General features: G+C 44.5%; 1 protein-coding gene across 3 annotated transcripts; it reads left to right on the forward strand.

The window, feature by feature from the left end:
- The first annotated feature begins 804 nt into the window (after positions 1–804).
- LOC123104473 (ribosomal RNA processing protein 36 homolog) lies at positions 805–4,216 on the forward strand. 3 transcript variants are annotated; one of them, XM_044526330.1, is made up of 9 exons: positions 805–1,033; positions 1,118–1,317; positions 1,417–1,483; positions 2,182–2,234; positions 2,491–2,545; positions 2,644–2,718; positions 3,453–3,570; positions 3,651–3,697; positions 3,788–4,216. In XM_044526330.1, the coding sequence occupies exons 1-9, from the start codon at positions 914–916 to the stop codon at positions 3,887–3,889; spliced, it is 837 nt and encodes a 278-aa protein (XP_044382265.1). In that variant the 5' UTR covers positions 805–913; the 3' UTR covers positions 3,890–4,216. The 3 variants fall into 3 exon arrangements, with proteins under 3 accessions (XP_044382265.1, XP_044382264.1, XP_044382263.1); XM_044526329.1 differs by having other exon boundaries at positions 816–1,033; positions 1,115–1,317; XM_044526328.1 differs by having other exon boundaries at positions 825–1,317.
- The last annotated feature ends 10,996 nt before the right edge of the window (positions 4,217–15,212 follow it).

Genomic DNA, 15,212 nt, shown 5'->3' on the forward strand with positions numbered 1-15,212 from the left:
ATGATGTGTCCTTTTCATCCCTCCTAGCAGGCGCATGACGCTATGCGGAACATGTTGTCGGATTTTTTTAGCAGTAGCAATGTAGCATACACAAATGGATCAGGAGAAACCCGAGACCTCATTTACAACGCCTTTGGCACCCATTAGCGTCTTAGCCGTCACGCATGTGGCTACTTGGTCTTGACCTTTGTCTTTGACAATTCATCGTTAATTATTGATTGTTTCCCCGTTTAAATAACCCACGATTTTCTTTAAAGGGAATCACGGATTTGAATAAAGATTATGAATTTGAGAAATGTTCATGAATTTGGAAAAATTTCACGAGATTCGAAAAAAATCATGAATTGGGAAAAAGTGCACAAATTTTTATAAAGTTCATGAATTTGAAAATAACTTCATGAATTTAAAAAAACCCATAAATTTGAATTGTTTTAAAAATATTCGAAGCATTTAGGAAGTTCCCGAATTTTTAAAAAATATTTGCGGATTTTTAAAATGTTCACAAATTGGGGGGAAAGTACCGATTTAGAAATTGCTTGCAAATTTGGAAAAAGTTCGTGGTTTGATAATGTTCACATAATTGATTTTTTTTTCTGTTTTACAAAAAATCCATGAGGAAATAAAATAAAAATTCATACAATTTAAAATTTTAAGAAGTAAACGAAAAACGAAAAAACCCAGACAAAAACCATCTAAAAAACCAGAGGAAAACCACCACATGGAAAACCAGTGGGAAAGCCTACATGCGCCGGCCCATATAGCAATATTTGGGTTGCAGTGGCGCGTGAAGCGTGAAACCCAACAACAATATTTGGGCTGCTTGGACGGGTACTCGTGTTCCGGCCAGACCCTAAAACACGTTAGACGAACACTGAGACCTGCCGCCGCCGCCGAAGCCACGCCGGCCGCCTCCATGAAAGGCCGCAGCAGCCACCGCGGGACCGCTCCCACCTCCGCCGCGGCCTCGACTTCCAGCAAGCGCGACCCCGAAGACGAGCCCGTCTCAGACTCCGAGGAATCGGTCGACGAGGAGGTAAAAGCCCAAGCCCTCGCGTTTTCCTTAACCGCCGCGCGGATCCGCGGAACCCTCACCGGCGGTGCGTTTGATCCGCAGCAGGATGTCTCCTCGTCGTTGGGGTCGGAGTCGGAGTCGGAGAACGACCAGTTAGCGGAGCGGGAGCGGAAGCTGGAGCGCGTGCTCGCCGACGTGCCCTTCGGCGAGCTGCAGCGCGCGCGTGCTGACGGGTCGCTCGCGGCGCGGGGTGTTTCTGCTGCCGCCGCGGCCCAGAAGAAGGCTCGCAGGGAGAGCAGGAAGAGGTCCGGTTCCACGCCGTGCCAGTTCCTGGTTAGGATTATTAGCCAATTTGGGGAATTGAATGAATGCTTGTGCTGATGTGTTCATGTGGTTTTCAACAGGCCCATGGAGATTAGCACGAATGTGCGGCCGCCTAGACTCAGGGAGGTGATTCAGGTTCCCAAGAAGGTCAGTTGCTTGTGACATTCAGTTCATATTTAGCGTGTTGCCGGGAGGGATAGAGTTTGATTCTATTGGATTGGTAGTATTTGGTATATTCGTAGTGCACAAGTATAGGATAAGAACACCCATAGTTCAATTAGAGCCTTTGTGAGTTCAGTCTGTCCATGTTATTGTCACATATTGACATTGGGCATGTCTTGCTGCTTCAGTTACATACGCTATTCTCCTCAATTAAATAGCTTGAGAATGCTGATTTAAGTTTCCGTGAATCGATTGACATTATGCGCAGCGAGGTTTACTTTTGTTCGACTTGACTTCTGTCCCAGTTTTGTTGTTTGACCCTCTGGTACATTGTTGGAAAATGGAATCATATTCCACAGGGTTCCTTCCCTGTTGCTTAATCCAACTAAATGTTCTTTAGATCAATAATAATAATAATCTAGACAAAAACTACTTTAAATCTGTCGTTAGGTATCTTAATCTATTTTCATTTTTTGTTGATTTGCTTGGGTTTTAAATCTAGTTTAACCATACTGAAAGTGATTCAATACGCAAACTTTCCCTATCATATTGAGCTTATCTTGAGGATGTTTATTTACACACTGCACTGTTGGGTGTAACTGTAGTATACCTTGATCTTTAGTGAGACAGTGACTGTACCATGTAATATATCTCGTTGTATTTACTGCATTACTTTTCTGTAGGTTGTAAGGGATCCAAGATTTGAACCTGTATATGGAGCTGTTGATAAAGAAGGGTAAGAGTTTAACATACTTGTATCATCCATTGCATGCCATTATTTGTCTTGTACCATTTCTAAACACATGATTGTGTGCCCTTTAGATAAACATGTTCTATTTTAATCCTGCCAAAATAAGGTGGGCAAACTTTCATTCATTTCCATTCTCATGTCTCTTAAATCCTCTATCGTTTCTCAATCTGCATTAAGTAGTTTAGATACCGTTTTTGACTGTACCGTGTTTGACAGTTTGTTCTAATTTGTTGGCATTCAGGTTCAGGAAAAGATACAATTTCTTATTCGATCATGATCTGCCTGCAGAAAAAGAGGTATTTTTATGCCTCTGCCTGTGCAATCCCATCTCATGGATCATTATTTTGAAAAAAATTAAATGTGTATCCTGCACTGTCTTAATGTGCCTCTCCAGAAACTCCAAAAGTCGATTAAGAAATTGAAGGATCCTAATGCCATTGAAGAAGCAAAGAATCAAATCACCTGGATTGTAAGTATTTTATACTTGCTCACAAGTTGACATTTTGTAATAGGTTTTGACATGTTTTGCTATTAATGTTATTTTGTTGTGCTTGGCGTTGAATCTTTCAAATATCTAGGCAGGTCATTCTGCTGAGTGCTATTATCATAAAAATATGTACAGAATTGTATTTGAACTTTTTAATATTTGACGACATTGAACTTCAGCCTCTTTGTGAAACATAACAGCAACTAAGTAGACATGGCACGCTATGTGCGTGATTTAGATTTATTTTTCAAGCTGTCACATGTCAACTATTTATATTTTATACACAAACTCACGAAGGATGAGCACATATCAAATTCGGACGTTTCCAGTCGGAGATGAGGCATGGGCATTGTATTATCAGAAATAGTATTACCTCCGTCCCAAATTAGTTGTCTTAGATTTGTCTAGATATGGATTTACCTAACACTAAAACATGTCTAGATACATCTGTATCTAGACAAATCTAAGACAACTAATTCGGGACAGAGGGAGTACAAAACTAGATGTATTTATCCAATAACACATGGTTGCTGCAATTTGATATTATGCTAGAGGGCATACAGTAGGAGATGCTTCTTTAATCTTATTTGACTGTTACACTTGTATTTTTTAGAACAAATATAAGTTGTTTGATGGTTTCAGAACTGGGTTCCTCGTATTGAGCAAGTTATCAGGTCTTTGTTGGTTGGTTGATGGAACATGTTCTTATTCTGCAGGATAAGCAGTTGAGGTCTAATCCTCAGAAGAACGTTGAATCAGAAATTCTGCGTGGACATATTAAGAAAGAGAGGGAAGCAGCAAAGGCCGGAAAACGACCATATTATCTGAAGAAATGTTTGTTCCCCACTCCCCTTCCCTCCTCTCTCACACGTCTATCTACATATCTAAAGATTTTTCTTTTGTTTCTTGACCAGCTGAAATTCGTGAAAGGAAGTTGATGGACAAGTACAATGAGCTCAAGGTAAGGTACCCAGGGTTCAATTGACTGCTAATTTTCCACACTTATGAGCATCCCTGGCCTTACACTTCAATTTACGCTGACCATTTACAGGAGACGGGAAAGCTTGATTCCTTTATGGAGAAGCGACGCAAGAAGAATGCATCCAAAGATCATCGCTTCATGCCATACCGAAGGGATGGGGGTGGTGCATAACAATGCCCCTACAGCCGCTTTTGGGGTGATTCTGGCTAGCCTATCCTCTGCTCACAGAGTTGTTGTAGCAGCGCTCTCTACTATCCTGTTGTTGCCCTAGTGTCCCAGATATTTATCAGCAACCGCGAGTTGAAGCTAACCCATGGACCATATATTTATTGTTGAGCTCTGGTTGCTGGCAGCAACAAGCAATTGTAAACCCAAACCATGGAGATAATATTTTGTTTCATCTACTGCTTCAATTGATGCCAGTCTTTCTGTGTAATCAAGGAGTAAAGTACACTTGCTTGTTGCAACTGAACAATATATTCCTTTTGTTAGTTTCCTTGATTGATGACATACAGCTGGAAGCACCAACTGTCAAACACTTTGGCAGTGATAATTGCCGCCACGACGCCCCGTTGCAGATTGCCCAACACATGGATACAGATAACTTTATCTATGGGAGAACTCAACTCATTTTATATCATGATGATATGCTGACTAGCAACAGTTGGCTGAACTCCCATTACCTTCTGATCATAATGAATCCGTCCGGCCAATATGGATCAAGCTGACGGACAATTGAGATGGATAACTAGAAGCTGCTTAATCATTCAGGCTAGCTACTGTGCTAGATTTGGTCTGGTTGGAAATGCGCTGCATAGATGGACGTTGCTATATCAGACTACCGGACGCATGCTCCATGGTAAGTACGGTGGCTGTTGTCTCTTATGACACTACTCCATCTGTTCATAAATATAATTCTTTTTAGAGATTTTAATATGGACTATATACAGATGTACATAAACGTAGTTTAGAGTGTAGATTCGCTCATTTTGCTCTGTATGTAGTCCATATTAAAATCTTTAAAAAGACTTGTACAATATTTAAGAACGGAGGGAGTAGATCCTATCCAGCATCTATGCATCCATGCCAAACCTGATTGCATTATTCAGAAAGCAACCCATTCACTAGAACGACACACAAAATTGATAGGTCAAAGTGATGATTTGCAGTTAGGAGTCTAGTAGGAGGTAAGAAGGAAAACATCCACCAAATTCCTTCTGTTTTCATGCATGTATAGAGGTAAGAAAAAAGGAGGGGTTCCTTCATTTTCCACGGGACCTAGTTGCGCGACGGCGACGTGTCCTGGATCCTCGCGGAAAGTTCCATGAACGCTTCAATCATCCACGTCGCTATCCTCTTTCATCGTTTGATGCAGTGCGTGTACCACGAGCTTAGTGCAGACGTTGATGGCTTTGGTCGGAGAGCGACATGGTTTCTTCAGTGTAGGTCACTTGAAGGCGAGGAAAGGCCAAAGTAAAAACACGATTGGTTGGATGGAACGTAACCACACCTGGTTCTGGTTGCTTGATAGCTTCTTCACGGGGCCGGCCAACAGAGGATCGTAAAGCTAACAATTCTATCGCCGTGACAGATAATAAGAATAAAAACCTCCCTCTTGGTGTCCCTTTGTTAGCTAGGCCGGGCATCTTTCAAATTAATATTGTGAAATTCTGCAATCCACAAACCACCCCAACCGACAGTCAGAATTTTTTTGAATATGCCCGTAAGTTTATTGGAGACTTGAGCAAAACTCAGATCGGAGAAGAATATGGTCCTGTCGATTTTGTTTCTGACGGAAGGCGTGGCACGATTGTGTGTCACGTGTACTTTCGGCGCCTTTCTTCTTTTTCTCGAGTCCCGTGTTAGGATCCTGGAAATAGAGGGAATGATGATAGCTCGAAAAGTGTTTGCTACGTTGAGTTGTGCAACGCTGGAAAGTTCGGCTCCATGTGACAGCTTGGTTTATCCAGGGAAAACAACAGTGAATCTACTCTTTAACTTAGCGAAATTCATATTTCTTGAGTTCTTAAAAATTGCGAGAAAAGGGATAGAAACACCATCCATCATAGTAAAGTGCAGGAAACAAAAAGGTACAATATAGCTACGATCTAATGGGCTCACAACATGATAAGACACAACGATAAATTGAAATAACATGTCACTAGGTGATCGCAAATAGCCTACACCTAAGGAATGGGTGGCTAACCTCAAGGCAACAACCAAATGTTGTAGTGTCCTAGGGTTCCAATGTGAGTTCTCACTCCATGTTATATACTCTGTTCACCCCTATTGGAGAGAATTGACCACATGGGCCAGGAGATGTTCGAATACTGAAGCCCAATTACTGTCCAACACTCCGCTTTAAGATGTGTGATAAATATCTACCGTTCCCATTTTGACACAAGCTCGATTGCAATCCTTGACAGCCAAACCCTTTGTTGGATAATCATCAACCTTTTGCCATGCACTCACATAGTTGACCTTGATGATTCTAGCATCCAACTTCTCTTTAATAAAAAAATTTATCGATCTCAATGTGCTTTGTCCTATCATGTTGGACTAGATTATTTGCTATGCAAATTGTTGACTTGTTATGACACCATAAGTTCAAGTGTCTTGCCTTTAACACCTCCAGCTCACTCAAAAAGTTTCTTACCCATAGCATCCCACTTAATCCTTAACACGTGGCTTTATACTCCCCTTCTGTAGTTGACCTTGATACTATTATTTTTTTCGCTTCTCCATGATACCAAGTTCCCTCCAACGAATACACAATAACATGAAGTTGACCTTCTATCATCCAAACAACTTGCCCAATCAACATCACTATAACTGTCAACTGTTAGATCCATTTGCTTTAAACCATAGCCCTTTTTTTTGGAGTTCCTTTTATATTTTTGTGATAAAATTTCAATATATTCATGTTCAATCAAGGCGGTACAAAGAATAACAGAGGTAATAAAAATTACAATCATGTTCGTGGACCACCTAGCGACGACTACAAGCACTAAAACGAGCCGAAGGCGCGCCCCATCATCGCCTCTCCCTCACTGGAACCGGGCAATCCTTATTGTAGTAGACAGTCGGGAAGTCATCGTAATAAGGCCCCATAGGACCAGTGCACCAGAGCAGCAGCCATCGCCGATGAAGAAAGTCGTAGATCAGAAGGGTCAAACCTATAAACACTCAAATGAAGACGAACGAAGACCAGATCCAAACAGATCCGCCGAAGGCCAGTACCGACGGAATCCCGCGAGATCCGACAGAGACACATCTCCACACGCCCTACGACGATGCTAGATGCACCATCGGGACGGGGATAGAACGTGAGAGACATTATCCCTACTAGGGACATCGCCACCGCCACACAACCCAACCAAGACGTTGAGTCTAACAAGAACGAGAACATCGTCCCTCCCGCCGGTGGTGGGCCAAGATCCTCTACACCTCCATGGCCGAGAGACCATCGGAAATGAGGCGGACCCGGTCAGCATCACTATTACTGACAACTGTTAGATCCATTTGCTTTAACCCATAGCCCTTTTTCTGGAGTTCCTTTTAAACATCTTAGGATTTGGGACATCATCCATATGTACACTTCTTGGTTCATGCATGTATATGCTTAGAGCATTACTAGTAGAGCCCTCAAACCCTCAAACCCCTAAAAACAACTGCTTTTTTACAGTTTTCGTCGAAAAAAAGCCGTAGACTAGAACCCCTTAACCCTCAAACCCTCAAATTTTTTTAAAGGTCCAACCCTCAAACCCTCTCCCAATCCTCAAAAGTAAGGGTTGGGGAGCAAAACCTACCCCAACCCTCATTTGGCGGTTATCCTCGCGCGGGAGGGAAAAATCCCCCCAACTCCCGCGCCCACGCCCTCGACCGCCGCTGCTAGTCGCCCCCGTCGCCTGCGGCCGCCCCGTCGACCTCCCGTCATGGGGAATATTCCGTTATAAGGGTTGGGTTTGAGGGTTCTAATCTTTGCCCCTGTTTTTCAACCCGTAAAAGTGCACAAAAAGATCATTTTTGGACCCTTAAAACGCTAGTGAGGGTTTGAGGGTTTGAGGGTTCTACTAGTAATGCTCTTACTATCCTAAATTGAGCTCTTATTTTGTGATCCTGGTCAATGGGTGTTGGAGCTGCATGGCATTCCATCATCCCATATCACTGAGGAGGTCTAAGTTATACTTGCGTTGTGATAGAACTATTCCCTTCTTTGATCTTTTCACCTCTATCCCAAGAAAGTATCTAAGTTGACCAATATTTTTTACTTCAAATGCTTTGCTTAAACAACTCTTAACCTTTGTTATTTCTACTGTATCATATCCTGTGATTATTATAGCATCCATGTAGACTGCTAGAATCGTGATCTTCTGATTTGAGTATCTATTGAATATAGTGTGGTCTCCACTACACTGGCCATATCCTATTTCACACACAGCTCTTCTAAATTTGTCAAACCAAGCTCTAGGGGGACTGTTTTAAGCCCCATGGATACAATATTTTGTTTCATCTACTGCTTTAATTTAATCAATGTCACTCTTTCAGTGTGACCAAGGAGTAAAGTACACTTGCTTGTTGCAACTGAACTGCCCATTTCCACAGTAATTAAGAAACGAGTGTCCTCATCTCATGTCTGTCTTAATTAGACTAACATCTCTTTTGTTCCTTTCGCTGCTGACATACAGCTGGAAGCACCAACTGTCAAACACTTGGCGATGGCCCTGATACTCGCCACCACGACACCCGTTGCTGATCGTTCCGGCACGTGGAAACAGATAATTTTGACAATCGCTCCGAAGAACTCATTCATTCATATGATGAAATGCTGAGTGGAGTAGTAACTTAACAGTTGGCCGAACTCCCTTTTGGTTTTAACGAATCAGTCCGGCCAGCAAGCTGACGCAGACAACTCAGATAACTAGTAGTAGAACTCTAGAAGTGGCCCAATCATGCAGGCTAGATCATTCAGTCTACTGGAGTTTTCTGATAGTGTAGTACTTACAGTACTACATAGATGTCAGATCAGGTCTCACCAGACGCATGCTTGAAGCATAGGCGTTACAGTAGATAGGTAGGTGGCTGTTGTCTGCATGACACTAGATCCTATCCAGAATCTATGCAAAACCGCTGCTTGACTTGATTGCATTAGTTGGAAACCAAGCTCACCCGCTATAATAACACAAAAAAGATGATAGGTTAATGTGAGGATTTGCAGCTGGGGGCATCAAGAACTAGCCTTGTTTCCTGTAGCGGAAAATGAGATGAGATCCATCTACTAGTGGTTTCCACGAGACGTAATTGCGCGACGGCGAGATAGTTGGGCTTGCTACCATGTACGTCGTCATCGGCTTTATTGTTTGATGCGATGTTACGTATGTTCCACGAGATTAAGCAAACGCTGCTGACTTTGGGTCGCAAAGCGAGATGTTTTCTATGTGCTCTGCCTCCGTCACTTGAAGGCAAGAGGCACCGCGCGATTAGGTTGGGACGTAGTACGAATACGTGCACCTGTTCTTGAGGCAAGGTTTCTCAACCTTTTTCCTAGTAAAACTTTCCAGATGGTCATCAGGTTCTTGCTGTCGCTTTGCCAGGTAGGCAGGCATATGTAGATTGTTTCTGGCATCATGGAAGGTGGAAACACAGGGAATGGAATGATGATGTTTATGGCTATTTAGCTTCACTGTATCTCAGTTGAGTAGACGTGAACTATATACGCTTGGTAGTTGCAACAGAACTACACTTTAGTGATTTAAACGTTCGTATATTTCTGTACAGAGGGAGTACTAATTAATAGCAAGGGTTGTGCGCATCACAATGATGTAGAGTCCGGGGCTCCAACCTGTTTCTTGAAAAGGAAAAAGAAATCAGTGTATGTCTTGAACTAACATCTCTCTTGTTCATTTCATTGCTGACATACAACTGGAAGGGAAGCACTACCAAGTGTCAAAACACTCGGCGAGAGCCCGCCCAACCACGCCCCTTGCAGACCACTGCAACACATTGAAACGGATAGCCTTAAGCCCGTTCATTTTTTATCATGAAACGTCGAGTAGCAACAGCCGGTGCAAATTGACGCGGACAGCTCAGATATGAACGCAGCACACCAATGAGTAACCAAGCAGTTGCCAATCATGCACGCAGACTAGTAGAGTAGTGGTACTAGATTCGTGCAGCCGAACTTGGATGTCAGATCCGATCACCAGATGCCTGCCTGAAGCACAGATGTCCTTGGAGTAGTAGGTAAGGTGGCTGTTGCCATGTCTGCATGACACTAGCTAGTTCTTATCCAGAACTGCAGAATCTGTGTGCCGAAACCGCTGCTGGATTGCACTGTTTAGAAGTTAAGCAACTCGTCCACTAGGACGGCTATTAATCCATTCCATGGCATAGTCAAACAACTTGCAGTCAGCATCATGATAAACAATGACATGAGAGGGAAAAACTGGCATTAATTCCTCCATACAGAGGGAAAAGGATGGCCATCTAGAGGCAAAATATCCTGGTTTCTCATGCAACTTTTCATGAACGCTTTTAACGTGCGTCGATATCGGATTTATTATCTGATGCAAGCTGCCCCCAAAAGTAACAGTATATACGCGAGTACCACGCATACCCTATTCACTTTTGTTGGAAAGGGAAATATGTTTCTTTTCATTTTTTTTATATATTAGATGTTCCATGAACTAGTAAGCGACGGGTACCCACCCCAAGTCGCTCGCGTCGCCTCCAGGGGGCCACTCGAGCGAACCCTAGCCGCCGCTGCCCCTACCCTCCTTCCCCTACATCCCTGCCGTCGCCGGAGGAGGCCGGCGGGCGAAGCTCGCTCGACGGACAGCATATGACAGGCTTTCCTCCTCTCTCCGTGAGGGGGGGGGGGGGGGTCTTTGGACGAGACGCGACGGGGCGCCCGGCATGGAGGCGGAGTTGGCAGGATGGGGCGGCGGACCGATGGGATTTCGGCAGCGGCTGAACCACCACGGCTGCGGGGCAGCATGGGGGTGGCTATGACGGCTGGCGGCGGCGGATCTGGGGTTCAGATCGGTTCTTCTCCGGGTGGTGCGGGCTCGGGCGCCGGCCGGGGGCCCTGAGCGATGGTGGGTGCGTGCCTAGGTTTCCCTCCTTCATCGGTGTGGTTGGGGGCGGCCGGAGGTGTCCGTGTGGTGCCGACAACTTTTGGAGTCGGCTCTGTCCGACGGCCGGCATGCGCGGGAGTGGAAAATCTGGCAGGCCACGGCCCGCTGTGAATCCCGGAAGCGTCATCTCAGACTTGATCTGCTCTAGCTCGTGCTAGCTCCAATACCTGGCAACTACATTTTCTCGGTGCTGGCTAGATGGATCTAGAGGGTGAGCATGGATCCACAGAAACTCCAGGCCGGCGACGGCCTCACTAAAGTCGACGCCCCGCAGCGCCGATTACCTTCCTGGAGCCTTTGGTGCGGATCATGTACCTCTCACCTCCTTCATGAGCGCAGGCGAAAACCTCTGTTCCTCTGCTATGGGCGATGACATCACCTGGATGTTGTGTCCCTTCCTGATGGCGTCGACCGAGGACTGCTCATGGTGGTGGAGTTGTTGGTAGTGCGGAGTCGGTGCGAGATGGCCTGTAGGTGGAGCGGCGTAGCATCTACCGTATCGACGACAGTGGGTTTGGGCGGCATGGTGCAGCAGAGTCTCGGCGTCGCATGTGTCTAGATGGACGGGCGCAGGGTGATGGCGCTGTTTGATATCATGGTAACATCGACGACAGATGGGCCTGGCAAGATATTTGCAATGATCACTCCTGAAAATGGGACAGTGGAAGTTGGCGGCGGCGTATCCTAGAGCGTGTGCATGCAGTGCACGTTGTGAGGCGCCTAGACCGGTTGGTACTCTCGGCTTGCAAGGCGGGCGGCTTCTTAAGGCCACTGGATTTGATGGTGTCTATTGATGCGATCAGTGCACATCTTTATATGTGTAGTTTTTTTTGCAAGTGATATACATATAGGTATAGCGATCTTGTTCACCTTGAAGGTGGATTTGGGTTAATCTTTGTACTACTTACTTTTATCAGCTTTTAATGAATAAATTAATAAAGATGATTGCACACATTATTTTGAAGCAGAGGCTGGGGTAATTTTTCTTTTATTGTTTATATACCCTACGTTACTTGAAGGAAATGAGAGGCCAAGGGCATGATTGCTTTGTTGGAAATACACCTGGTCGCTCGATTGCTTCTCGGGCGGCGCTTCCGAGCCTTTTTCTAGAACCCTACACACGATGTTGATGATGGAAGCCACCAGAGGATCTTAAAACTGACAATTCTGTCGCTGTTGGATATAAAGACACCAACTTTTTTCTTAGACAAACAAGATACCAACTTTTTTGCCGTGGCTTTGCCAGCTAGGCGGGCATATATCTGTAGATTGTTTCTGACGGAAGGCATAGAAAAATTGTGTGTGCCATGTACTTTCGGCGCCGTCCTCCTTTTCTCTTCTTTTTCGCCTGAAAGTCCCGTGTGAAGTATCCAGGAAGTAGAGGGAATGATAACTGCAAAAGAACGGATCTGCAGCTGCAAAAGAATGATAACTGCCCAACTCTGAAAACTTTCAGCTCCAAGACCAAGAGACATCAGACTTAGCCAAGGAAAATGCTCAACGGGAACTAGGTTCATGTGAATCTACGTTTTCAAATTTAGCGAGAATCATAATTTTAAGTTTTGAAAATATGTTAAAGAAAAACCCAACAAATGTAGGTATCAAGTAAAAACTTACCGTGTATTTTTTCTTTCAAAAACGAGGATAAGCATGCGGTCTTTGCATTATCCATTGCACACAACTAAATTTATCGTACCACAAATTTTGAAATGTAATACGCACTCGTATCTTTTATTATCAACAATATGACTTTATTAACTAAGCGAAGATTTTACATCAATTTGGAGAAAATGAAAAGGAAATGATCAGCAAACAACAATCCTACCCCCGGTCATTCCTTTCCTCTGCCCCCGCGACCTAGGCAAAGTGGCGGCCGATCTATTGCTTCCCTAGCGAGACTACGCCACCCTCTCCCTTTGCCTGTCGCTCCAACAAGAGGGGGTGCAGGGACCCTAGTGCTTCCGAAAGGACATCTAGCCCCTAATGAGGGTTTTGATGTTAATGGCCCTATGTATAGATGACCAACTATTTTCCAGAGTGCTTACACAGGATACACACCCTTCAAAATGAAACATAAAGTTGATCGAAGCCCCCCCCCAATGAAAGAATAAAATAAGTCGTGATGTGATTTTTCTACCGGTGATTTCTCGTTTTGAGGCATAGGCATACCAAATTATTAAGAGGGGATACACCATTGATCGAACTGTGGGAATGGATGAACCAACTCAAAGCCAAAATCACCCACACCCTACGCGAGAGAAAGCCCCTTAAATATGCCCATCACTTTACTCTATGGCGAGCGTCGGAGGTGCCTTAGACACCCCGAGCGGCCTTTGAGCCTACATGTTTGTTTCTGTCCCCGTGTCGGACACTCCGAAGTGTCTCAGAGCCTCTGGCCTCTCGACCCTCCAAGTGACCTCCGGGGTACCTTTGACCGAAAACATAACTCTCTATTTTCACTCGGACGTACATCAGAACCGGGTCGGAACCTCCGAAAGGCCGACCCTTCTAAGCGTCTCGGAGCCTCTGAGATTTCTAGGTAGTGGCATAACGTGTAGATTTAAGCAAGACATATATATATAGGCTCCTTCTTCCCCCCGAGGAAGGTGACGACTCCAACACTCTCTCCACCATTTTTTAACATAAAAAATCTTGAGATATCCATCCCTGGCCTTCCATTCAACCAATAATTTTAGGGAGAGGAAGACACGACCTTGATCTACAATCCCATAAAAGAAAAAGTCAAGTTCATTGTTCCCCACAAGATCTTTCGCGAGTTTTGTTACTCTTGTGTTTGGCACATGTGGAAGGATCAGGAGGTCAACTAGAGGGGGGGGGGGTGAATAAGAGTACAAAGTTGTAGCTTTAACTTCCAATTTTAGGGGTAATGTAGATAAAGTAAGTTATCTAGATATGAAATCTACGGTGAGAACAACATATATGACAAGCAAGCTCATAAACTAGATAAGCAAGAGCAACATGCTAGCTAGCCATCAAACACAATTGAAGGTGCAAAAAAGGATTAATCACGCAAGTCGGAGATGCGGATGTATCCCGAAGTTCACACTCTTGGGGGAGTGCCAATCCCGGTTGGAAAGGTGTGAAATACAAAGCTCCTAAATGCTATCAAGTGGCTCACCTAGTCTCCCTTCTGAAAGAATCGAGAGGTCGACAAAAGGGGGGTGAATAGGAGACTACAAAATTTATGCTTAACTTCGGGATGAAGTAAGTTCTCTAGATATGCAACTAGGTGAGAACAACCTATATGGAAATCAAGCTCAAGGCAACATATGCTAGGCAATAATCCAATTAGCAAGCCAACAAGCATATAAAGCAAGTGAAGGTACGAGAAAGGATTAACACAAATGACTTGAGGACTCGGATTTTATCCAGAAGTTCACACTCTTTGGGGAGTGTTAATCTCCGTTGGAGCGATACCAAAACCAAAGATCCGGAGAGCCACCAAGTGGTCACTGTATTCTCCCTTTGAGTCACCCCAAAGGATGAGCCTCAAATCACTTGTGGTTGGTCTTGAATGCGACCACCACACCTTTACAAACTTTCTGGCGCACACATAAGCAAGGAAGTTTTCGGGGATGACCTCTACCACATAGGACCCAAGCTCCAAGAGTAACAAGTGTTGATGAAGAAATCGAGAGGGGAACACAAATTGGTTTGGTGAAAGTGTACATAAGATCTTACTCTCTCTATCCCCAAGTAATCGACAAATCTGGGTGGAGGAATAGAGAGTATTGAGAAAATTAAGGTGTAGCAATGGTGATAGGCTCACAAGACATTAGTGTTAGGGATGGAGGTAGAAGGAGACTTATATAGTCTTACCAAAGATCTAGCCGATAGCTACTTGGAGACCACATGCACACATGCTTAAGGCCTTGTGTGAACGGTACAAGCCCATGTGCAGGGGTTACAACAACAACAACAACAACAACAACAAGTTGGGGTAGGCTAGAGGTGAAACCCATAAGATCTCGCAACCAACTCATGGATTTGGCACATGGATAGCAAGCTTCCACGCACCCCTGTCCGTAGCTAGCTCTTTGGTGATACTCCAATCCTTCAGGTCTCTCTTAACGGACTCCTCCCATGTCAAATTCGGTCTACCCCGCCCTCTCTTGACATTCTCCGCACGCTTTAGCCGTCCTCTATGCACTGAAGCTTCTGGAGGCCTGCGCCTAATATGCCCAAATCATCTCAGACGATGTTGGACAAGCTTCTCTTCAATTGGTGCTACCCCAACTCTATCTCGTATATCATCATTCCGGACTCGACCCTTCCTCGTGTGGCCACACATCCATCTCAACATACGCATCTCCGTCACACCTAACTGTTGAACATGT

The sequence above is a fragment of the Triticum aestivum genome, chromosome 5A (genome assembly GCF_018294505.1).
Source record: "Triticum aestivum cultivar Chinese Spring chromosome 5A, IWGSC CS RefSeq v2.1, whole genome shotgun sequence".
In the NCBI taxonomy this organism is placed as follows: domain Eukaryota; kingdom Viridiplantae; phylum Streptophyta; class Magnoliopsida; order Poales; family Poaceae; genus Triticum; species Triticum aestivum.